Genomic DNA, 25,309 nt, shown 5'->3' with positions numbered 1-25,309 from the left:
CTCAGACTCTAAAAAAAGCATCCCGTAAAATGGAGCGCAACTTTAAGAAAACGAATTTAGAGGTATTTCGTATAGCATGGAAGGATAGTACTCGAAATTACAGGAATGCAATAAAAACGTCTAGATCCGCCTACTTTTCAACACTAATAGAGGAAAACCATCACAACCCTAGGTTCTTATTTAACACCGTGGCTAAATTAACAAAAAATAAGTCGTCATCGACGTCAGATTCTGATTATCAGCATAACAGTGATGAATTTATGAACTACTTCACAAGTAAAATCCAAGATATAAGAGAAAAAATTATAACAATGCAACCTGTAGTGAAATCCGCTGAACAAACTAACTACAGCACCCCTAAGGAGAAATTGCAATTATTTTCTACAGTAGATCACGATGAACTGTCTAAAATCATTAAATCATCTAAATCATCAACATGCATGCTAGACCCTATACCTACAAAACTACTGAAAGAAATGCTCCCCGAAATTATAGATCCTCTTCTTAGTATTATTAACTCATCTCTGACATTAGGACATGTGCCTAAAGCATTTAAGGTGGCTGTTATAAGGCCTCTTTTAAAAAAAAAAAAACTCGACCCCAAAGAACTAGGGAATTACAGGCCTATATCGAATTTACCTTTTATATCTAAAGTTCTGGAAAAAGTAGTTTCAACTCAATTATGCTCCTTCCTCCAAAGGAATGACATTAATGATGAATTCCAGTCTGGATTTCGAGCATGTCACAGTACAGAGACTGCTTTGATCAGAGTTACAAATGATCTGCTTTTAGCGTCTGACCGTGGCTGTATTTCGTTATTGGTGCTGCTAGACCTCAGTGCTGCATTTGACACCATTGACCACAGCATACTTCTACATAGACTCGAAAATTACGTCGGCATTAACGGAATAGCATTGAAATGGTTTAAGTCTTATTTATCCGACCGTTTTCAATTTGTAGCAATAAACAATGAGGTGTCCCGCAAATCACAAGTCCAGTACGGTGTACCACAGGGCTCAGTCTTGGGACCCCTGCTCTTCGCATTATACATGCTACCTCTAGGAGATATAATAAAGCGACACGGAATTAGCTTTCACTGTTATGCTGATGATACTCAACTTTATATTTCCTCGATGCCTCATGAAACCCAGCAGTTTCATCGAATAAAGGATTGCATAGTTGACTTAAAAATGTGGATGAGTAACAATTTTTTACTACTAAACTCGGACAAAACAGAAGTGTTACTTACTGGACCGAAAACTGCTATGCGTAACAACCAAGAATACTGCTTAACGATTGACGGATGCTCCATAAAATCCTCGTCATCAGCTAAGAATCTTGGCGTTGTATTTGACAGTACTCTCTCATTTGAAAGCCATGTCGCAAACACCTGTAAAATTGCATTTTTCCATCTTAAGAATATATCTAAATTACGTCATATGCTGTCACTGTCAGATGCAGAGAAATTAATTCATGCATTCATGACATCAAGACTAGATTACTGTAATGCACTTCTAGGTGGTTGCCCTGCGGGCCTATTACAAAAACTGCAACTGGTTCAAAACGCGGCAGCTCGAGTTCTTACACGTACAAAAAAGTATGAGCATATAACCCCGGTTCTGTCAACCTTGCACTGGTTACCTATAAAGCATCGCATTAACTTTAAGATCTTGCTTATTACCTATAAAGCCCTACATGGTCTAGCGCCGCAGTATTTGAATGAACTTCTATTGTATTACAGACCACCACGTACATTACGTTCTAAGGGGTCCTGTCAGTTGGTAATACCTAGAATTTCAAAATCAAGTGCAGGTGGTAGATCCTTTTCTTATCTAGCGCCTAAACTTTGGAATATTCTTCCCTGCACGGTCCGGGAGGCAGACACACTCTGTCAGTTTAAATCTAGACTAAAGACTCATCTTTTTAATCTTGCATACACTACACCTCCATAATATTAATCCTCAGAGGATTTAGGCTGCATTATTTAGATCAACCGGAACCAGGAACACATCCAACAACAAATGATGTACTTGTTGCATCAAAGAGTGCAGAACAGTACTCTACTCTCAGCCAGTCTTGTCTCTTTGTTCCAAGGTTACCGCAGGATGCAGTTCATGCCCAGACCTGATGGCAGAGCTGAGAATGGGAAGCGGTGACCTGACAAGTGCTAAGAGGATAGAGCTGGATAAAGGACGCGACAACTTTGTTTTTTTCTACAACATTTCAAATGCTATTAGATTGTTAATGATAATCTTTAATTTTTATATTTTTATTAAGCCTTGTTGTGCAAGCACTGATGAGCTTGTGCAGAGGCAGCAGCTTTTGCCAGAGGGGAACTGGAATCCCCTGGTTGGGCCTGGGTTCCCCTGAGGTTTTTTTTCTCGATGGGAGTTTTGGGTTCCTCACCACCGTTTGCATATTGTTTTGCACTATCTGCCTGGCCGGGGGGGCTGCTTTAGAATTCATACTTGTATTAAATGTGTCTCATGTACAGCTGCTTTGTAACAATGAAAATTGTAAAAAGCGCTATATAAATAAAGTTGAGTTGAGTTGAGTTGAGTAATCAGCATTTTTTGCATCAACTAATTTATTAATGAATCAGCATCTACTACATTAAAGAGAATCACTTCATTTAAAGTGAATATAATAGCATTCTTACTAGAGTTCAACAGCCACTGATGAACGTCTTGGTTACGTATGTAACCTCAGTTCCCTGATGGAGGGAACGAGACGTTGTGTCGAGAACGACAGATGGGGTTCGCCCTTGAGAACCAATCAACTCTGACTACTATAGAAAAGGCCAATGAAATTTGGCGAATGCAATTTGCATGCCGGGCTCCGCCCCCGGAAATCCGGTATAAAACGAGGCCGGCGTGCAGCATTCACTTACCTTTGTTCTGAAGAGCCTGAGACCTCTCAAACTGCAGCAGAATACGATACGTGTTCGTGGCATAAGGGACACAATGTCTCGTTCCCTCCATCAGGGAACTGAGGTTACATACGTAACCAAGACGTTCCCTTTCTGTCGGTCTCTCGACGTTGTGTCGAGAACGACAGATGGGGTTGCCTATGGAAAACGCCACAACGCTGTATCGCGTCACAATCTCTAGCGAAGCGACGGTAACAAGCCTGGGCGTGTCATCTCAAAGCTTTCGTGAGACTGTAACCTTCCAGTGTGGTGGTCGGGGGGTTCCAGAGCTTTCTTGGAGAAAGATGGGTACAGCCCTGACCGGTAACTTTCACGGACAGGGCCTTAGCTCTCTATAGGCGAGAGGTCGTCCAGATCAGTTTACACCGGGTAAGCGCGACTCTTAATCAGGGAAGCGCTACAGAGGCCACCTCCTACCCGTGGGGAGGAATATGGTGGATATAGGTATGGTCTCGTCCTTGGAGGAGAACGCATGGAACGTGCGGACTGAGTAGTTAACCGCGAGGTGGAGGCCCACCTGGGGAAGCTCATGGGTTACCAGGAGTGGGAACCATTCTCATGAGGATACATCAGACGGAACAGCCCACGGAGGGGGTGTTACAGACGTCCGGTAGCACTAGGTCCGGTTAGAGCTATCTGTGATAGCTCACATGGTATCCCGGCCTAAGGGGGAAGGCTGCTCTGCCCAGCCAGCCCCCAGGGGGTGCTTGTTTGGTGATGGATGGAATGCCTATTCTTAACCAGTGTCTGGGTAAGAAGGGAGGCTGGTGAGGTACCAGTTTCTTAGCGATGTGTTCGGGTAAGAAGAAAAGGTAAATAGCACACTGACCCAACCTGTTAGAGGGTGGAAAGGTGCTTTCACAGGCATACGCCCCCCCGGATGCCAGTCCTACATGTCGCCACGCAGGACGTGGGCTGACACCGGGTTTACGCGAAGGTTGTTAACCCTTGCGAAGGTGTTTGGGCATAGCCCAACCAGCAGCTCTACAGATGTCTGCTAGAGAGGCGCTTCTACCAGTGTCCAGGAGGTGGCTAAACTCCGTGTGGAGTGAGCCCTCACTGCCAATGGGCATGGGAGATTCTGAGATCGCAATGCCGTCGTAACAGCGTCCACGACCCAGTGCGCCAGCCTCTGTTTGGAGACAGCCTTCCCCTTCTGCTGTCCTCCAACAGACACGGAGCTGGTCAGAGCTTCAGAGCTCTGCGTGCGGTCCAGTACGTACTGGACACAACACTAGTCGGGTTGGGTCTTCCTCCCCTATGGGGAGCGCCTGCAAGTTCACCACTTGGCCCCGGAGGGAGTAGTGGGAACTTCTTGGGCACGCATCCGGGCCTGGGTCTCAAGATAACGTGAGAGTTTCCAGGGCCGAGTTTAAGGCAATCCAGGGACACGGAGGATGCTCGGTGGTCCCGTACCCTCTTGAAGGAAGTGAGCGCCGTCAGGAGGGCCGTCTTACTCTATGAGGAAGATCGGAACCTCCGAGGGGCTCTTTGGGGGGCCCTGAGGCTCCCCAGGACCACTTAGGGTCCCAAGAGGGTATGGAGCGGAGATGAGGCGGATTCCGCCCTCTCGCTGCTTAGGAACCTGGTGACCAGGTCGTGTTGCCCTAGAAACTTTCCACCGACTGAGTCGTGATGAGTGGCAATAGCGACTACATACACTTTCAGTGTGGAAGGGATATGTTAGTCTCCAGTCTCGTGAGAAGGGGAACAAAATCCTGATCAAGCACCTCAGTGGGTCTTTCTCGTTGAGAAAGACACCAGGACGAGAAGAGGCACCGTCTAGAGGCGTGTAACCGCCTAGTAGATGGGGCCCTAGCCTGGGTGATGGTCTCAGCCGTATAGGGGGAGTAGCCATCTTAGGATCTTCTCGTCCCGTCTAGAGACCAGACATGGGTGTTCCAGAGGTCTGATCTGGGATGCCAGAACGTGTCCTTCCCCTGAGAGAGCAGGTCCTCTGTCAGGGGAATGGTTCAGGGGGAGTCGCTGTCCAGAGCATCGGCTCTGAGGCCAAGTGCGGTAAGACCGGTGTGGTGTAACCAATAACACTTGGTGCTCCTGCTCCCTGACCTTGCACAGAGTCTGTACAAGAAGGCTCCTGGGGGGGGGGGAGGTGTGCTTCCGCCCATCCCGCGGCCAGCTGTGCGCAAGGATATCCGTGCCGAGGGCAGGGACTATCAAGCGGGCAAATGGTGGTGTTACGGGAGGTGAACAGGTTTTACCTGGGCCTACCCGAACAGCCTCCAAATGAGCTGGACTGCACGGGGGTGGAGTCGCCACTATCCACGAGGCATAAACTGGCGAGAAAGCACGTCGGCTGTCTAGTTCAGTTTGCCCGGGGTGTGTGGCCTGCAGGGAACGAGTCACCTGTTGACTCCACCGGAGGAGGCGTCGAGCAAGTTGTGTTTAGCTGCTGTGTGCGAACGCCACCCTGACGATCTGTATTCGCTACAGCTATAGTGCTGTCCTCGGAACAGCACGTGCATGTCTCGCACGAGAGGCCGTAGCCTGCTCAGTGCAAGTAGCATAGCCCACAACTCTTGGCAATTGATATGCCAGCGCAGGCGGGGGTTCGTCCAACACCCCACCTGCGTGCCCATTGCACACTACACCGCACCCCTGCAGGGAGACTTCAGTCGTCACCACGACCTGCCTCATAACCTGCTCAGAGGGACCTGAGTCCGTCGAAAAAGTCATAAAGACTAGGGGTTATGGTGCATCGGCAGCAGGGCGGCATCACCATGCGCCTGCTGCCGGTGTGCCACGCTCTCCTCGGAACTCGACTCTGAAACCAGTGTTGGAGCGGTGTCATGTGCATCAACTCGAGGGGTATTAACCCGCGAGGACGCCATGTGTCCCAGGAGCCTCTGAATTGTTTCAGGGGGACCGCTGTCTGCCTAAAATGTTCATTTCAGACAGTTCAACACTGATTGGGCACAACTGCGGACAGGTGTGCCGACATGGTGACAGAGTTGAGTTCCATACCGAGAAAGAGGATGCTCTGCACTGGGGAGAGCTTGCCCCTCTCTTGGTTGACCTGGAGTCCCAATTGACCTAGGTGCCGGAGCACCAGGTCCCTTTGTGTACATAACAGATCTCGCGAGTGTGCCAAGATAGGCCAGTCGCTGAGATAGTTTAGTACCCGCTCGCCTTCCTCCTCTCAGGGAGAAAGGGCGGTCAGGGACAGACCGAAAGGGAGGACTCTGTACTGATATGCCCGCCTCTCGCACGCGAACCGTGGGAACGGCCGGTGTCGAGGAGGATCGAGACATGAAAGTAAGCGTCCTTCAGGTCGATTGCCACGAACCAATCCTGACACCTCATAGATGTCAGGACGCGCCTCTGTGTGAGCACCCTGAATGGCAGCTTGTGAAGGTGCTCTGTTCAGGGTACGCAGCCTTTGGGGACAACCCGCCGTCTTTCTTGGGAACGATGAAGTGCGGGTGGTGACCCACTGAACATCTTGGTTTTGAGGGACGAACTCGATGCCTGTTTTGCCAGAAGGGTGGTGACCTCTACCCGAAGTACGGATGCGTCCCTGCCTCTGACAGAGGGAGAGATGATGCCCCGAAACTTGGGTGAGTCTCTGGCGAACTGGATCGAGTAACCAAGACGGACCGCCCTCATTAGCCAGCGAGACAGTGTGGGCAGCTCTCGAGCTCCCAGGGACTGTGACAGGGTGACCAAGGGGACGGTCTGCTTCATCATTCCCACGGGGGGTGGTTCGTCGGATGGCGGAGCTAACCATGTCGTGGGGAGTCCCCGGAGGGAAGGTTTGCTCCGCCTACTTACCTGCCTGGCGGGACAACGGCACGCACTGTCGGTTTGAGAGTGGTGACGGCTGTCGTATGTGTACAACCTCACGCCTCGCCAGGGTGTGAGGTCGGTTCGCCGAGCACAGTCCAGTGGAGTGTGCGATCGGCTGCAAGTAAACCCGGGGAGAACAGAAAACTCAGTGAGTAAGTGGGCGCCAAGGCCTAACAAGGGCCCGGCTTTGGTGACGAGGCAGGAGTCGTCCCGTACCGACCGATCAGAGCCGTGGCTGTGAAGGTTCGGGCCCGATGTTGTTCTCCCTGGGGTCTTCCCGTCAGTGTCCCTTCTCGCGAGGAGGTTGCTGACGGGGTGGAGGTTTCCCCCTCGACCTCTGCTTCCGGGGTGCCGCCTGTGGGGGCACAGGAACCGGAGCCGATGTCGAAAGGGTCCTGGGTTGCAGGGAAGCAGACGTCACGTGAGATCTCGGAGGCCTGTAGGCGGCCGAGTCGCGGCGTGAAAAAAATGTGGTTAATTGCCACTGTCTGCTTCGCCGTCAAAAAACTGCTGAGCACAGTCCTCGACGGTGTTACCAACAACCCACCCTGCGAGATGAGTGCATCAAGAAAGCGGACTTCCTTGCTGTCACTCTTCTGCACAAGGTATAGCCGGGGGTGTCTCTCCTGGACCACTACCGTGGACATCGTCCGACCCAGGGCCCGTGCCGCCGCCTTAGTCGCCCGTAGAGCGCTGTCAGCGGTGGCACGGAGATCCTGCATTATACCCGGGTCGGCCTTACCCTCGTGGAGCCCTCTCAACGCCCTGGCCTGGCGGACCTGCAGGATGGCCAAGGCATAGAGAGAGGAGGCAGCCTGGTCCGCAACATCGCAAGCTTTCGACACCAGTGATGCCGAAGTCTTACGTGCTTTGGACGGTAGGAGTGGTCGATCCCCCCCCAGGCGGTAGCCGTCCGCGGCACAGGTGCACCGCGGGCGGACGTTCCACCCGGGGGATCTCGACGCAGTCCTTGGCTGCCTCACCATCGAGGGAAGTAAGGGAGCCAGAGCTGGTTTCACTGGAACGGTCCGTGAGTGGAGCGTTCCAAGTTTTACACAGCTCCTCATGCACCTCCGGGAAAAACATGGCACCCGGGGTGGGCGCGGTTTGCACCGCGCACCGACCTCGGGAACCACGTATCCCCGGGTTAGCACGGATGACATCACTTCTGCTTCCTCCTGAACTCGACCGCTTGGGGTGGAGTTTGGATTCGGCAGAGTCGGATGCCAGTCTCCCTCCGATGCTGCGAGCGACATCTCATCTACGTCACACATCGTTTCCGAGTGTGTGCGTGAGGATCCGGACGGTATGCCACCGCCGGTTGGGGAACGTTCAGAAGAGCGAATCGGGGTGCGATCGGCCCGTGAGCACTTGGCTGGCGGGTTTACGTTCGCAGAGTTCCCCATATCACTAACGCTGCTAACGTGGGTGGTCATCGGGGCCGTAGCCACAGATGTCACAGCCCGGGTAGCAGACGAAATGGTGGCTGGTTCCCGTAGGAAGACAGCCACCCGTGACCGCAACTTCTGAATGACAATCTGCCCGCAGTGCAGGCAGATGTGTCAACGAACGCTGCTTCAGTATGCTGGACGCCCAGACACCTAATGCAGCGATCGTGTCCATCCCCCTCCTCGATGAGGGTGCCGCACCCAAGAGAACAGCGGGACATGCCGCGCTGGAGAATGCTCAGTCAGTCCTGAAAAGGACTTTTAGAAAAAATCTCTAACACCTCCGGAACCGCCGAGACGCCCAGGGGAAGGTCGCTGCAGGAAGGGACGATCCGCTGTAACACGTCGTAGCACCAGCGTGTAGTTGTAGAGGATTGAATCCTGAGTTGTACTCATGAGCGATGGCTCTGAAGAACAAAAGGTAAGTGAATGCTGCACGCCGGCCTCGTTTTGTACCGGATTTCCGGGGGCGGAGCCCGGCATGCAAATTGCATTCGCCAAATTTCATTGGCCTTTTCTATAGTAGTCAGAGTTGATTGGTTCTCAAGGGCGAACCCCATCTGTCGTTCTCGACACAACGTCGAGAGACCGACAGAAAGGGAACTGAGACGCATACATGACTTGAATGTGTTGCGCAAAGCGCAGGTGATATGAGCGGGGACAGCAGGCAGTGGGCTAAACCACTGTGAGAGGCAGGGTAAGGGGAACGCAACAGTTTTTAAACTTTAAACGCATTTTTTGCGTTTGTATTTTATTCTAATTACACTATTAATTTAGGTAAACATAAATATATTTATGACAATAGAGAATGTGAGTTTAATTAATCGAGGGGGGACAACCCTCGGATAGAAGGGGACATGTCCCCTCCGTCTCCCCCGGGATTTACGCCAATGGAAACATCTGTTTTAAGACACAAAAAGGCGGGTTATAACTTTTGTGTTTTAAGTTACTAAATCTTAAAAATATTTAGAGGTTTTGCTAACCACATTTACCAAAAAACCTATTTAAAATACCATAGACTTTGAAGGCGATGGAACTTGAAGATTTGGGGTTTGCAAAAGAAAATATGTGACCCCTGCCGTATTCTATTTACAGTTTCCTGGCCAGTGTTGTTTTAAAAGATTCAGATCAGAATGATGACACAAACCTACACGAACAATTTAGTTTTTGGATCATACTGTGGCCTAGTGTTTTGTAAGGTGGGTCACAGTGCCACATTGCATTATAGCGGAAGCACAGATTGCCATTAAACCTCGTTTAAGCTGACAGATAACTATGATGTGATTTGTCATGTCTCTTTTAAAATGTAAGCTGATATAGATTCTGATAAAGATAACCTAAGCCCCCATAATAATAATATATCCCCACTTGGACCCGGAAATATAATTTTTAAGTTAATTTTTTAGAGTTATTTTTTTCTCTTTCTCCTTTATCTGTATTCATCCATTCCATTTTTTAATTGTTTAAATAAACTGCACACATTTAGCCTGACCGTGTCTACGCCGCATCTAGTGTGGACAAATTTTGAAATAATAATGGGTTTAATGCGTTTCTACTGTCTTTTGTCGCGTCGCGCCTGTCGCGCCCGGTTTTGTCTGCTGTTTTCATTAGGACAGCCTACTTTGTTCAGTAGCCTTGACTATGGCATAAATAGAAAGTTTTAGGTCCAGAAAAAAGTTTTCTGGAGCTTTTTATTATTTGGATAATAGGTAAAATATGATACTTTTGATTCTGTTAAAAAGAAAAGAAAATATTTAGTATTGTTTATAACATTTTCTATTAAAGATTTGTATTGTTTTAGTATAATTAAAGCAATTTTTGGTTCCCCCTTAAAAAATATCTCTCTCCCCATAAGACATGAATTCGAGCATTGCTACAGATAATGCCCTAAAGCAAATACAACCTAACATCCATGAATCTTGTACTGAAAGTGCGCAATGCCAATGCAACTGATGTATCACAAAGCTAAAGTGATAAAATACTTTAAGTAGTAAGTGCTTGAATGTAATAAAAATGATTTAGGGGTGTAAATTATTGAACCTCATTGAGCTGTACAGAATGTACTGTAACAGAGTGATCCTCTGGATTCAGATGTTGTGCAACTTTACCCGGATAAAATGTGTCAAATTTCATACAGCTGACTGGTACTTATCCACTGTGTGCCCAAAGACAGCTTGTGTGGTACAGAGGGGGTATATAAATAGAGGAGAACAACCAATGAACTGTGTTCATAAAATGCTGCAAAATTTACAGCCTCTCATTAACAGTGACGTTTAATCTAGATCCTATTGGGTAGCATTTGATTCATGCTGCAATAACCCGAAATATAAATGCCAATGCAAAAGCAATATAGCAGCGCATTCAGATCCGCTCCTGGCGGGCCAGGGTCCTGGAAAGTTTCAATCCAACCCTGCTTTAACCTGCCAAAAGTTTCAAGTAGTCCTAAGCACCTTGAATTGATGCTTTAGATGTTTTAAAGGAGCCAAAATGTGGTGGATAGTGGCCCTCCAGATCTGATGTGTACATATAAATAGAGAAAGAGAGAAGGCAGAAAACAGGCTGCTACACATTTGTCTAAGCCAGAAAATACAAAGTCTTTATTAAACATTTGTGCAATAATAATATAACAAAATACAGAATAATGAGAGAATATTTATATCGAAAATTAATTAACAAAGGCAAGGTTAAGAAACAATTTTGTGAAAGCATACATTTGAGAGCAGGTAAAATCCCTTGAACCTTTGCTGCCCCCTAAAGGCCAGTAGCGGTTTCAATCTGCACTCCGTCTGTGATACTCAATCTATTCACCTTCATCGTGTGCATGTATCATTAACAAAACATATCAAAAAGCATATCAAGTTGTACAACCTATTTCACAGCTCATTTTGATCCCTAGCATTTTGATATTGTTTTTTTTAAGTCTTGTCAGTGTACTGCATTAAGTTTATAACTGCTTGAAATTTAAATATATTAACACAACACTAGTAAATACAGGTACAAGGAGAGTAAAAAAATACAAGCTTTGGATAATTCCTTCAAAAAACAACCACACAAACAATAATCTCACTGAAAATAATCTCATCTAAATATACCAATGTGTCGCCAGATAAACACTGTGTTTTATGAATGTGTTTGAGTGCATCTTAGAAAATTCAAAAGATTGCTCAGCATGAATATCATCTGGAGTGTTTCAATCAGAAGGCTCTGATAAATCTGAAGAGTATTGCACCTTTGTTGTCTGTCCTCCTCCGCACACTATAACCATGTACCTTGTTTAACATATTTGATATTTCTTGTGAAAACATAGTATGCTTTGACATATTGAAGGTGGTCAATAAAATTATTAGTGCAAGACCTGAATAGACTTCATCTGAAAAATCTCATTGAGGCTGTTTGAATGGTTCAGAATATATGCATAGAAATTTATTGGATTATGAAGCTATCCTGGTTGAAATGTTTTGCAAAATATGAAAAAGTTTGCTGACATTTGTTATTTGGCACTAAATGTCAATGAAACACAGTTTGTACCTTCTTAAATAATATCTTCACAATTTTTTTATAACAAAATAGCGCCCGGGGGTTAATATATGTACAAATATTTACAAAAGCCTTAAAGAAATCACAAACCAACTGGGAGAACAGACTTGAGTTCATTCTCAATTAAAAAAAAACCTGTAAAATTAAATATATATATACTTTAAAGTAATTCTGCTTAAATAGTTTTGAGCTCAAATGTACCCTGTGACATCTGTGCTGACAGGAACCAACCAAAAGAATTGTCAAACATTTACAGGCACAGACATTAAGATATGTTTTGCTAGTGATCATTTGCTATTTCAAGTTGGTTAAAAGACAAATAAACATTAAATTGATAGTTCACCAAAATTCTGTCATCATTTACTCACCCTCACGTCATTTCAAAACTGTATGACTTTCTTTCTTCCGCAGAACACAGAAGGAAATATTTTGAATGAAGTTGGTAACCGAACAGCACCAGCATCCATCACTTCAATTGTATGGACACAAAACCAATGCAAGTCAGTGCGTGCCAGTTAACAACATTCTACAAGATATCTTCTCTCGTGTTTTGTGGAATAGTCATACAGGTTTAAAATGACATGAGGATGAGTAAATGGTCTCAGAACTTTCATTTTTGGATGAACTATCACTTTGAGGAAGCTCATAAAGCCTCCGCTAGTTATAGTGTATGTTTTCAGTCCCTTTATGGTACCGACAGCATTTTTGATTATTCAGCGTTTTGACTACACAGAGTAAATCCCACTGAATGAGGTGGAGTTATCACCTCCTATCTATCAATCTTTCAGTTTTGTTTTTAAGTACTGTTGGCCTGCTCTTGTTCAAACAGCAGCATGGCGAGCTGAGATCTTGAGCCAAGACTGTCCAGCATGCTCTGTACACACCTCTGGTAAATATCTTCACTTAGACGAGGATTACATGGCTGGTAACTGTACTTCTCGTGAAGGGCCGACTCCACTGCTCTGAAAACGTGCAGGTTAGAGTACTTCACGAACATGTCATAAATATCCAGGCTCTCCAGGAGCTCCTCGTTCTCCTGGACATCCGAGGACATGCGTGTCCTCGATGCCATGTAGTCAACATTGTAGAAACACGCCTCGCTGAAGGAACTGCGATCGAAGTGACCGGCCTCCTTGACCAAATCGGCCGTGTTGGGATGGGGCTGGTTGTGATAAGCAATGTTGGGATTGTAGTATTGGAAGTGGATGGGAAAGAACACCTGCCAGCTGTTTATGGAGTTCATCCGACAGCGATTGAGAAACTCAGAGTTGACGTTGGTTTTCACAGTAGCAATGAAGAACAGCGTGTCAACCGGGTGCTTCTTGGAGATGATGTCCATGAGTTTGATTTGGGAGGGACTTTCGCTTTTAACGCTGATCCAGGGGACTTTTACTGTGGGATATCTCTGCTCGTAGGCGTTGATTTGTGCTTTAATGCTGGCAAAGATGTCGTTCTGGTTGACCTGCTGGGCCTCGATTGGATTATATATGAATAGAAACGTCAAGATGGCGTTCTCGCTAGTCTCGAACGCGTTAGTAGCGTACACTTCCAAAAACTGGTGAACATGCTCTCGGTCTTGATGAGTAACAGGTAGGATGATGTGAACCCTGGTTGCCTCGGTAACATAAGGCATAGGGATGATCTCAATCCGACTGAGAGGCCTGACTAGGTGGACCCTCTTGGTGATGGAGCGACTGTGTCCTTTCTGGTTAACCACTTCCAGCTGTAGATCCAGCGTGTACTCCATACCTCTGGTTGGGTCAAAGCGTCTGTATCCGTTAATGAGCTGCTGCTTCTTCAGATAAAGAACGGGCTTGTATTTCTTGTTCAACTCGCCCATTGCCGTTTCGATGACATCGGCAACATCCAGTTTATCGATTCCACTGAGCTCGCACTTCGGTGAGCCATCGACGCAGGTGAACACCTGATCCTCTGTGAAGTAATCCCAACGCAGGACCTCGAAACGTGTTTTTGGCTCAAAGGGAGGATTGATCCCAATAGGCCACAGGGCACTACGGTTGCCCTCGAAGGCCATCACACTCACATGTTTTATTTCGTCCTGGTGAAAAGAAGAGAACAAATGCTATTATTTCTCACTGAAATACTGAGTTTATTATCTTAAATTCCTAACAATGCATAATGACAAAAAAAAGAGTGTGAACATTTTCACTCGCTCTTTCAAAATGCACTGCTAATAATTCATTATATTTCTGGTTCTTGCACTTGAAAGATCAAGAGGAACCTTTTCTTACTGTATTGCATCCATTTTCAAAACATGCTCGGAAGGTTACCTGCAGTTTTTCAATCTCCTTGTATGTTTCCTGCAGCTCGATCTGAGCGAAATGTTTGTGTAGTCTATACATCTGTTCAGGATCGGACACTGGGTGGACGGTTAGGGCGTTCTTAAACTGCTCATTATCTTCCTTACTGGGGTCAGAATTTTTGCCCATTTCATAATAATAGTACTTCCTCCCCTGGAAAAAATTATAAAAGGTGGTTAGTGATGTAGTGGCTTTATTTATATTTCAATTATGTCAGTGTACTATTCAAATAACATTCAAGTTACATTTTTAAAGGATGAACTTTGAATTGTTTAGTTACATCTGGTAAGCAATAATTCAACTGGCTGCAACAAATTATTGTCTAAAGCACTTTTACAAAAACTTTTTGTAAAAACTTTAACAAAATAAAATCATCATTAATTCACGTTTATGTTGATCCAAACCTGTTTGTAACTCTCGTTCCCTGTTTGAAACTCAACAGGGTCATCTCTAATTGTACTGTGTTCAATGTAAAAAAGTGATTTTGATTTGAAACGATAATAGGGTGAGTGACAGAATTGTCGATTTTAGGTGAACTATTATCTAAATTATGTAAATGGTTCCACTTTCGACACTGCAATAGAAATGTTGCATTAAAAGATGTGGGTGACAAGAAGTACTTCCACATTAATGGCAGAAGTGGATTTATAATGGGATTAAATGTCAAAACGGAGACATTACATCATGTCTAATGCGTCTGATTCAGAGACTCTTTTTTTCCGTATCTCCACATTGACATGCAGACATCTGATTCTCTGCTGATGGATTATTAGAGGTCTCAGTACCTTTTTAAACACAGATTAAAGGGAGGACCACAGACCTCTTCAAACAAAAGTGTGAAATATGATTGAATCTCTAAAAACAAGATTCAATTCTGTACTGTGATGATGCACATCGCACCATAGCTCAAGATGGTAAAAAAAACGGTGAAACTTTAGCAACAAAATATACAGACCAAAATACAATGCTACTGAACAAAATACACACAAAAGATGGTGGTGTACATTAAGTAGTACAATTGTTTTTAAATTAACTGTAGTTCTGCCATATGGTAACCATAGTTTAACTGATTTAAAGAAAACCATGAAACGGCTTAAAGTCACTTAGAAACTTTAACTCAATTTGAATTAGTGGTGGGCATAGATTAATTTTTTTAATCTAGATTAATCTAGATTAATTCCAAAATTAATCTAGATTAATCTAGATTAAAATGGCTCATTTGAATTCTGCCGAAGGCATTCAGAATATGTGTGCTACCCAAATAATGACTAAAAGTAAGTCTTTGAGAACGGGTTTCTCAAGCCAGGTGGCGCATTAGACCAGGGGCTCATCTCCTGTTTCCAAAATGCATCACAAACTGCTTGAGAAAGCTGTTCTACTATGATAATTGGTGATGAAAATTAAATTATGTTCAATAAGATGAACTTGTGTTTACTTCCGCATTAGCGGCTTCATAGCTGCATCCATGTTAGCACGTCACGTTTGATGCGGTAATTTCACAGTAACGTTATGTTGTGTTCAGACCAAACGCGAATGGCGTGTCAAGCGCGAGTGATTTATATGTTAATGCAAAGAGGCGATGGACCTACTTGCTGCGCGAATCGCGCGAATGAAGCCCTGGTTATGAGATGATGAGGCGGCTTCTGCTTCCGCGAATGACGCGAGTTGAAAAATATCGTTCTCGCCGCGTACAGTGCAGTTAAGCTGGTATACATCCGCGCTAAAATATCAAGGTGAAAGTCATCATAGCTTGCGTAGTATATTCCCAGCTGCCAACCCAACTTTGAGAATAGATTAACGGCGACATTTTTTTTAACGCGCGATAATAGTCTCACTGCGTTAACGGCGTTAACGGCCCACCACTAATTTTAATAGATCCTTCAACCCACAAACCACATCACTAGATTATGTATGTTGAATCACAAAAAAACATATTAACGTAAGTAATACTGTGTCCAAGTCTCCGCTCATTTCAAGTGACAGAACTATTTAAACAGCCGTTTATGAGCACTTTTATTCAAATCAAAACTTTTATAAACTGACAAAATATTTAAATAAAGTGTAAAAATGAACGCTGTCTAGGATTTCGTTACGGAGATAAAGCTTATCGTAGTATTTTTAAAGTAAACCATCAGGGTACAGTATTTCAGCATTTTTTGTCATTTGCTAAAGGTAAATAGCATTTGGAACCAGAAACGGTATATGGTGGAGCGTGACGTCAGACTTAAAGGAATAGTTCACCAAAAAATGTAAATTATCTTATCATTTACTCACCCTCATATTGTTCTGCTGAACACAAAAGAAGATATTTATAGAATGTGAGAGACTAAACAGTTTTGGGTCACCACTGACTAGTATATAGTTTTTACCCATTTTTTTTTACAAGTCAATAGTGCCCCAGAACCATTTGGTTATAAACATGTTTTGTGTTCATTAAAACAACACAGGTTTGGAACAACATGAGGGTGAGTAAATGATTTACATGTTTTGGGGAACTGTAATGACCGGTATGAATGAAGAATTTCATTAGAATTTTTCATGTTAATCATTTTTATCATTACTAAACTTAACTTAAATGGAAAGTTGGTATTTTTATTCTACTGCTTTTGTTCCCATTTTCTCGGAGCAATAAACCATAAGAGACTGTGAATCACTCTAACGACCTCTTGTAGCTTATTGCTTTATTATTTCCTGCTGCTTACGAACGGCAGTAAAGAGGTAATCCAGTGGTGAACTCTACGTAGGTGTGTTATGGCCAGTGAGGAGCAGTCACTAAGCACCCGAGCCGATTAAGACTGCAGTCAGAGAAAAGTGAATGTAATCTTATCAAGCTATTAAAAGAACAAGGTAAAACACTATGCTACACACGTCTGCATTGACATTTCAGCAACATAAAACTAACCAAACACAAATCAAATGTATTTAAGTCTGGGAAAGGTCTATATCTGCTGTTTAAGTGGAACGGCTAATAAAGAAAAATACTTATGTTTATAAAGACAAGTAAAAGAAAATCTTACTATGCACATGAATTACAATAATTTGGGAATGAGAATGTAAACAGGTGTGAATGTTCACAAAAAGGATCATTTGTTAACACAGTTTTCATTTCAAAGCTTGCTATGCAAAAAACAAAGCTTGCTTGATGAGTACTGTCAAGATCAAACATACTGTCAAGATCGATCAACCCATCTGTTGCAAACCCTGTGGCTGTCACACAGACAGGTATAATATCACAGGACACCTGTTTTGAGGTTGAGATACTGTCAGGTTTCATGTCTTTTTTACCACCTACAACAACAAGTGAAAAAAGTTATAAACGTTTTTAAAGTTATAAGTTTTGCAAGACCCCAAAAAGTGCAAAATGTTGCTGCTAAGGTACTTGAGGTTTTTTATTTTTTACGGCGTTAAGATTTTTTAGCCGATGTTATCAATAAGTAAATCAACACTAGCCTAATGACAAGTTACAGAGACTTTCTTTCCATGTGTTATTTTGAAGGCTATTGCATATTTGAGACTCTTTCTCACGCTTGATTTATGAGTGTTGACAGAATTCCCATCAGGCTCTAGATGATCAAGGTTCTGGGAGAGAGACACCTAAATGAGGTGCTTCATACTATCATCCAACATTTGTCCATAGAAGTTACAGGTCACAATGCATGTGTTAAAAATAATTCAGGCACAAGAGCCATTTATATGTGGGAAAACATTAAGATTAATTAAGATTTCAACTTTAAGATTAAGACTTTTGAAATTAATCAAAGTTACTGGTGGCCACGGTGAAGACCTCAGTAGATGAACTTCAGATCTTTCCTTTACTGACATCTGAATCTTAGGTTTGGTTTAGGTTTACGCGAGTTGAAAGGCAGTGAGATTTACTTTCATCAATAGGAAGGTCCAGTTGAGTCCCTCAATGTCAGAATGAAACGCATTACTTGTATAGAGGACTCTGTCATCATACACTGCAGGTTTACCACAGGCCACATTCCCCTGTTTCAATCAAGACCTCGGGGATGAAAATAGCAGACAGGAACCCGATTGCTTATTCAAACTTTGTGAATTTGTAAACATGCCAGGCATTTCTAGACAAGTGAACAATTAAAAGGCGGTAGATATGTATCCTCAATTATCTTACTTTTTTCCACAATTTTTACCCACCAACAAGTAGATTTGGGACTAAAATCACAAGGCCTGTGAGGCCATCACTATATAACATGTTGCTGTGTTGTGTCACACACATAAAGATAAGCAACGCTCATTTAAAGTGTTAAACTAGAAGACAAAAAGGTCCAACATTTTTAATACCTCTGTCTACATGTGTAATTTCTCACCTCAAATTCTTCCACACAGTTGGTATCCGCATAGTCAATGATACATCGGCCCAGCCACTCGTCATGTCTGGCGCTGAAGATGTCATTCCTGCAGTTCTCCAGGAAGGGTTGAAGCTTCAGCAAAAGACTGCGGGACAGCAGGTATCCAAATCCACCATAGCAGTACCGCCCCTGCATCTCACCACCTATAAACTCCTCTGGGCTGCCCATGTAGAGCACCCGGTCCATACTCAAGTGCTCCACCAGACTCTTGATACGATCTGCCTGTGTATATGTGTCATCTTGAGCGAGGTAGAACCAGTCGTACTCTGTGATGTAGTGTTCGAGAATGTACTTGATGGTTTGGAACATGTTCCAGATGAGCCGCTCGTCACCGTGGGTGACCACGGACATGCCGTGGGGCGTCTTGCGGCTTCGGGTCCCGGTGAAGAATACAACATTGTCCATATGATGGCTGATGGTGCGGTTGACGGCCACACCCAGAGTGTTGATGGTGTTTTTGGAGGTCAGTACTCCCACAAAAAGACGCTCTCGGATTCCCAGCTCTGTACTGATGTATTTTGCCCTGTTTGAACAGACAACATTAGGTGATTTAACTGATGGGATAGCTATCCGATAGGAAGACGCTTTGAGCTGCATACATCTGCCATGTGTTAAATGCATCTGGTGGTTCAGCGTATGTGAACTACAACAGAAAACAGAAAATTTTGGGAACCTTTGATGATGAAAAGAAAATGTGGTAACATTTTTTGCTGCTTCCGGTTCCTAAACTGCTTTTTAAAACGTTGCTACATGGAATAATTAACTGTATATACAGTGACTATGGTATATAACTGGATAGTAATCCATTTAATCAAAGTGTTTTAAATCTAACAAACCATCTTTTAAACTTTAAACTTTTTTTGTGAAATTCAACCAATCTCTGGGTGTGGGTATGACAACACCCTAAAGAATTACAACGTTTAACAGTAAAAAGTAAGTAAGAGGATGACGTGAACCAAACCTATAATAGAACATACTGACCCTTTCACGGGATTAGTTAATAGTACACCCTCCTAACTAACCTCAGTGTATTGTAAGACTTGACTGAAATGGAAAAAGGACCCGCATGGGAGCAAACTTTAAAGATTAAAGAGTCAGTACATTGTGAAAAAAAGTAAACTGTTTAGGCTTACTACATCTAGGTTCTGACATATTTTTCAATGTGTGTAAAGCAGTTAAGAGCCAGACACCTTGAAACTTATCTTGTAAATATTTGTGAAATGGCCAAAGTGAATATTTGAAAGAAGTCCCAACAATGAGGTCTAGAGGTGTGGGAGTTACATGTTACTAAAAGCTAAAACAGAACTCAAGCTTCAGGCTTCAGTAACACTAGCACTGTGGGAAATTAAGAAACTACAAAGTGTTTAAAATAGTCTAGTCGTGGGCATATTAGAAGGAAAATAGTGATATTATATAATACACTCACTGTATCAAACAAAAAAAGAAATTAGCAAAAATCACTTAATAGATTAAACATAGTTAATAAAATTAAACTTTTGTGTTCTTTAGAAAAAAGAATGTCATTACAGGTCTGTAATGACATGAGAGCGACATCCCTTTCACCATGATATTAGTTGTAAAACTAGTATTACAAATGGTAACCAATCTGCCAAAACATGGCTACTATCCCTTTACTATAATAAAACCATTATTAATTGTCATAAAGGGAATTTATAAGTTAATAAATACAGCCAACCTTACTTGTACTAAATGCAATAAACTATGTAGAAACTATTGATATTTTAAGGTGACATAAACTTCAGATTTTCTTTGAGAGTGTACTACACACAAACACAACTCATTATTTGTACTGTACTTTAATTACTTAATTACTGCTGAAACAGGGAGTTATGGTCAATATTAAGGGTCTACACAGGGGGGCCAGAAGAACCCTATATTTTCTATATGTGGGGCTTTGGGGCCCAGAGTACAAATTACCCAGGGGGCCTAGAACCCCCTAGCAGAGTCCCTAATTTACCCTGCCCCCATAAAATTTTAATGAGGACATTATTTGGCCAATTTGTAATTCTATTATTTATTTAACATAGAGACGTCCCATTTTTTATTTCATCAGGTTTTACATTTCTTTTCGACTCTACAGTTGATGCGTTCGCACATAGGGTCTCCAATGTCACTAAGAGTAAGTTGCAAATGGGACGACTGATAAAAACAGTACACGACAATGCAACAACATACCGCCTAAATAATTACTGTTTAGGTTTAACTTTGAGACACCACAAAGGAAACATCATGAACATCTTGAAAAAAAGAAGAAGAGGAAGCAGGCCCGCCTAACGTTACCTGAAAAGTTTCTTGGGCTGAGTCTGTTTAACTGGTTTGTAGGGGATAATTCTCGGCTGAAAATCTTCCTCATCCTCCTCACCATCATTCCCAGTGGAAATGGAGTTGGGTCTCCGGGCTCCTTTTAGGTTTCCCTCCTGGGATAAATTCGTTGCTTCATCTCCAACATGGTTGTTTTCACAGCCCTCTTCTACCCAGCCCACACTCAACAGACTCAGAGTAAATCCCAGAGAGATCCCGATAACAACCGGCCCGATCGGCCTTAACAGACCGATCAACATAGAAAACCTCATCGTACTCCGACTATTGGATAAATCGCCTCCTTTAAACGTGATCTACTAAACAGAAAAGCGCACATTTAAGAAATACGTTACTATAATGCTAACGGAAGCTGCATTGAATGGTATCACTAACCTACTGTGATTTGCGTCACCTTCCTTGGAATTACTGAGGCAGTCGTACGTGTCAGTGGGTCTCTTGCTCCTCCCACTGTAAACTGAGGGTTCCGCCTACAAGACCGAACGTCATTACAAAGACCGTGGCTTCCCTCAATGGGCGGGGCGTTTAACTGTCAAAGGCGGGGATATCCCTTTTAAAATCCAATGAAATGTGACGCCGCCGTCTTATGCACACACGTTTATCCCGGTGGGCGGATCACTAAATAAGCAAGCGCAAATCAATTTTCAAAGTGCTTTTTGCGGACAACAACAGTGTTCTGTGTACAAAAGTGGAGCTTTATATAATCACTGTTTATATTTTCTGTCATGAGCTCGGTGATAAAATGGTATTTTTAAAAGCTGTCTGTGAAGATTATTTTACATAAGTGCTGTTTCGCTCACAAGAGGGCGATGTTGGCTAATATTAAATTATCATTAGGGCACTCACTTAGGGGACATTACTTTTTTTTAGGGGACATGACTTTCTCGTGATATTTAAAGGCAATTGACAGGCTGTTTGAGGCATTAACACAATTACTAGCTATAAAATAAGCAATTAAGCTAAATATTATAAATACATTGACATCATGACTGTATGAGCACATTATTTTGCTGTTAGATAGTTACACAAATGTCTGCATTAACTGAAAGCCAAAAAGAGGGAATTTCTGAATTGTACACATTTTTTGTTTGTTTTTTCCCTGTGCATTTCTATTTACTTCTTCTTGTGCATTACATTCATTATGTCCATTACATTTTTTAATTTCCATGATTTGAAGCTTGACAGTAAATCCAAATCACACACAAACAGACACAAGTGGAAACAATTTCTTTAGGTACTTAAAAACCCCTGAAGGGCATATTTCCTTGAGCTCTCACTGAACTCTTTGTTCTAACAGATCAAGGGTGTGTTAGATGCTATCAAGCATATTTGCATGTTTACCTAAGGACGACACATCTAACAGAAACCGTTCCCTCTGGAAATCACAATTCCTCACCTATAGCTCTGTTGATCTGAGTAGGAAACATGATCAGCCTAGTCTCAGATTAGACATATCAAGTCTCTGTTGGGACATGTTGGTGGTTTTACTTTTGGAATTTTAGTGGAAGTTTTGAGTGGATTCTTTCAAGGAGCGAGAGCATTTATCATACAGAAATAAAGACATAGTTCAAATAAAACTGTATGACTTTCTTACATCTGCAGAACACAAAAGAAGATATTCTGAGTACCTTTGGTAGCCAAAGAACATTGGCGCCTATTGACTTCCACTGTACAGACAAAACCACTGAGACATTGACGACTTAACAGCAGTATTCGTGTATAAAGGTATATAAGCAAACTGGTTATAAAAAACACCAAAAATACATGTGAGCTTTAGAGATAATCAAGCAAATAAATAATGACCACATTAATGTAAAGTAACTGTTTGACATTGTCAACTCTTCTAATAGATGTAACAATGCTTTCCACCAACTGCTAAACTAAACACGATACATTTATTGCATTCAGAAATGCCTTGATGGTTTAACAGTGGTTCTCAAACTGGGGACCCTAAAATGGATCCATGGGGGCCACAGATTTTGTGGCATTATATGAAATATAGACATTTATCATACATTTTATGTAATCAGAGATCAGAAAAATAAGACCACCAACCAAAAGTTTAGTGTTCCAGCATAATATATCAGAATTTGTTTTAATTAAAATGATAAGTTTAAGATTACATGTTTTTTAGGGGGGGGGGTGCGCAAAGGGATGAACTCTACAGTACAACGGAAAAGTTTGAGAACCACTGTTTTAATGCTTCAGTGTAATGCCGGGATAGACCATTTTTATTGACCTTTCATTAAAGCATATTTGTGTCAAGTAGCTGAAATTACTGCAACGCTTGTGTGAAACGGATGACATTTTCTTTCAACAAGTGTTGCCTGGCTAAATTGTTATTACTACTGGAAATGTTTAGTAGCTGGCATATGTTTCTATGACCGCAAACAGCTGTGCTTAAAACAACTGTATTTATGTTGAAGGCTACATGTCAAAATCACAAGTACACTAAACTGAACTACACTGAATTAACATTCTGCTCAGTTTTGCGCACACCCATCTAATATCTAAAATTATAACCAAATGGACTTCAACAAACTGTAGCAAAATCTGGCAGACAAAAATAACTGTCGTAACACGTGGTGGCGCTACATGCTTACATATTTAGTGTAAGAAAATGTATGGCATAGTTAAAATCATATCCAGCTGTAGGATTTTTCTTCATACCACCATGTGCCTAAAATAAATGGGATGTTTCAGGGTAACATCTGTTTCATCATCATATTTATCTCTACCAAGAAGTTCAAAATTGCTAAAATAGTTTTCGGTAAATGTTTCTTTTTAAACCTCTCCTTTTTCTTTTTTATTAGGTTTGTAAGCTGAGTAAACATAAGGATAGTGCCTTGGATGAAAAGCTACTCAAGCATTGTGATTAAAAGGTGCAGAGAGTTTATCACACAAGTGATCAGAGTGCGGCTCATTATCTTCTCGGCTCATCTCCTCGTGAATGTGTATCTCAGCAGAAAGCCTTGCTTTTGACCGTCCAAGGACTACAAATCCAGTATCATATTTGTCAGTTATGGGGATTATAATTATGGACATCTAATTGTTCTAAAGTATACAAAAACACACACTTAAATATATTTCAAAATACACCGAATTATGTTTGTGTAATTTAGACATACTAGTTTTGTCTTTATATCATTTCAGAACATCTGTAATATTCAGTCTTAACATATATGTGCAGTTAAGTGAATTAAATGAGTTTTAATTGATTAATTCCTCAAATTGGTGTTAAATGATGTAACTGTCAAAGACAACAATCTACACTGTACTAATATGCAAAGTGGCAACTGCGCCACATGTCTTTCGCTCATAAAAGACAGTTCCCCATGGGCCAATCGTAATATAATAAAGACAAGTTCTTGTGGTGGAACATTAACTGATGCATTTGAAGGATGTGACATTTTCTTGAATTAATTTATTCAAGTGGCTTGGCATGGTTCTGCTTGAAGTGCTTTTTGCTGATAGGGGGACATTTTTAACAGCCATCAAAGAAAATGTTGTGAACTCAGCAAGCACATGCACATGAGAGTCTGGAAAAAAACATTTAGAGAAAGCACTAATACAAGAATGGCTCATACTGAATCTTGTGGTGAGCAACATTTTATTCTTGCATAAATGACAATGCCACAAGCGTAGAACTGGTTTTTATGAAGTATATGCTGTGATTATACATGTTTTATTCTGCCCTCATGTTCTGAAGAGACAAAATCTTATTCATCTGCTGCAAGTTCCAGGAAACAGCATGCAGGCCGAATCCCATCCCATTCTCTGTTGTTTAGGTCATTTTATGACTTGACAATATCCTCTCTTCATGCCGGGCAGCCGGCTCACGGACACACAGAAGCGTGTGGCAATATTGACGTTTTATAACACAAACCCTACTGCCAGTGGTGAAGGAATTTCATAAACTTGACTTCTCGTGGGAATTCCAGAAATGACTGTGGCTTGTTTATATGGCATATAAGCGTCATGTGGTTTTGATTTAGTCGTAATTTTTAACTGCGCTTAAAAAATATTGTGTGCAATGGGACTTCTAATCGTATTGGATGCTAACGTAACTGGGAGTAGTCTCCCTCCCTGTTTGACATCAGAATGTTAAACAATAGGAAAAAGGAGGGAGATCATTACCAGCATTTTTGGACAATGGGTTTTGGTAGCATGAGCAGGGCCCGACTAATTGTAGTCAGTGCTGAATAAGTAAGTGATGGCTTGCCACACAGCCCGCGTGGTGGACAGCCAACTTCGGAATGGGAATTTTTCAGCGCGGCGTGTCAGCTGAAGATATTCTTCTTGTCTTCAGAGGGCTGTTCCCAGGAACGCTCAGCCAAGACCCCAGGCTCAACACCCTGCTGTACTTTGAAATGGGATCTTTATTGTCCATAAAGTTTAAGCCAAGTATGAAGAATCGCTCCTCCCAAACAAAACACACACAACGGCAAACGTGTATGCAGAGAGAAAGGCAGAAAGAGGACAGCATGAGTCTGTTTTGTCAAAGTCATGTTTCCAATTATGTAGCAGTTAAATTTAGATGGGATATGATAAAGGAGT

General features: G+C 42.7%; 1 protein-coding gene across 2 annotated transcripts; it reads right to left on the bottom strand.

The window, feature by feature from the left end:
- Window positions 1–10,769: 10,769 nt before the first annotated feature.
- chpfa (chondroitin polymerizing factor a) lies at window positions 10,770–21,182 on the bottom strand. 2 transcript variants are annotated; one of them, XM_056755590.1, is made up of 5 exons: window positions 21,128–21,182; window positions 20,714–21,051; window positions 18,371–18,935; window positions 14,013–14,195; window positions 10,770–13,780 (listed from the first exon to the last, which is right to left on the bottom strand). In XM_056755590.1, the coding sequence occupies exons 2-5, from the start codon at window positions 21,004–21,006 to the stop codon at window positions 12,518–12,520; spliced, it is 2,304 nt and encodes a 767-aa protein (XP_056611568.1). In that variant the 5' UTR covers window positions 21,007–21,051; window positions 21,128–21,182; the 3' UTR covers window positions 10,770–12,517. The 2 variants fall into 2 exon arrangements, with proteins under 2 accessions (XP_056611568.1, XP_056611567.1); XM_056755589.1 differs by having other exon boundaries at window positions 20,714–21,170.
- Window positions 21,183–25,309: the final 4,127 nt, after the last annotated feature.

This window comes from Triplophysa dalaica, chromosome 8 (assembly GCF_015846415.1).
Source record: "Triplophysa dalaica isolate WHDGS20190420 chromosome 8, ASM1584641v1, whole genome shotgun sequence".
Lineage (NCBI taxonomy): Eukaryota > Metazoa > Chordata > Actinopteri > Cypriniformes > Nemacheilidae > Triplophysa > Triplophysa dalaica.
This window is presented reverse-complemented; position numbering and strand designations above follow the sequence as displayed.

Bases quoted from the DNA above. Each gene is read 5' to 3' on its own strand.
- chpfa (XM_056755590.1), bottom strand. From the start codon at position 21,006: ATGAGGTTTTCTATGTTGATCGGTCTGTTAAGGCCGATCGGGCCGGTT. The intron at 18,936-20,713 runs GTAACGTTAGGC...CTGTTCAAACAG, and splicing joins CAGCCCAAGAAACTTTTCAG to GGCAAAATACATCAGTACAG. The intron at 13,781-14,012 runs GTAACCTTCCGA...TCTTTTCACCAG, and splicing joins AGGAGATTGAAAAACTGCAG to GACGAAATAAAACATGTGAG.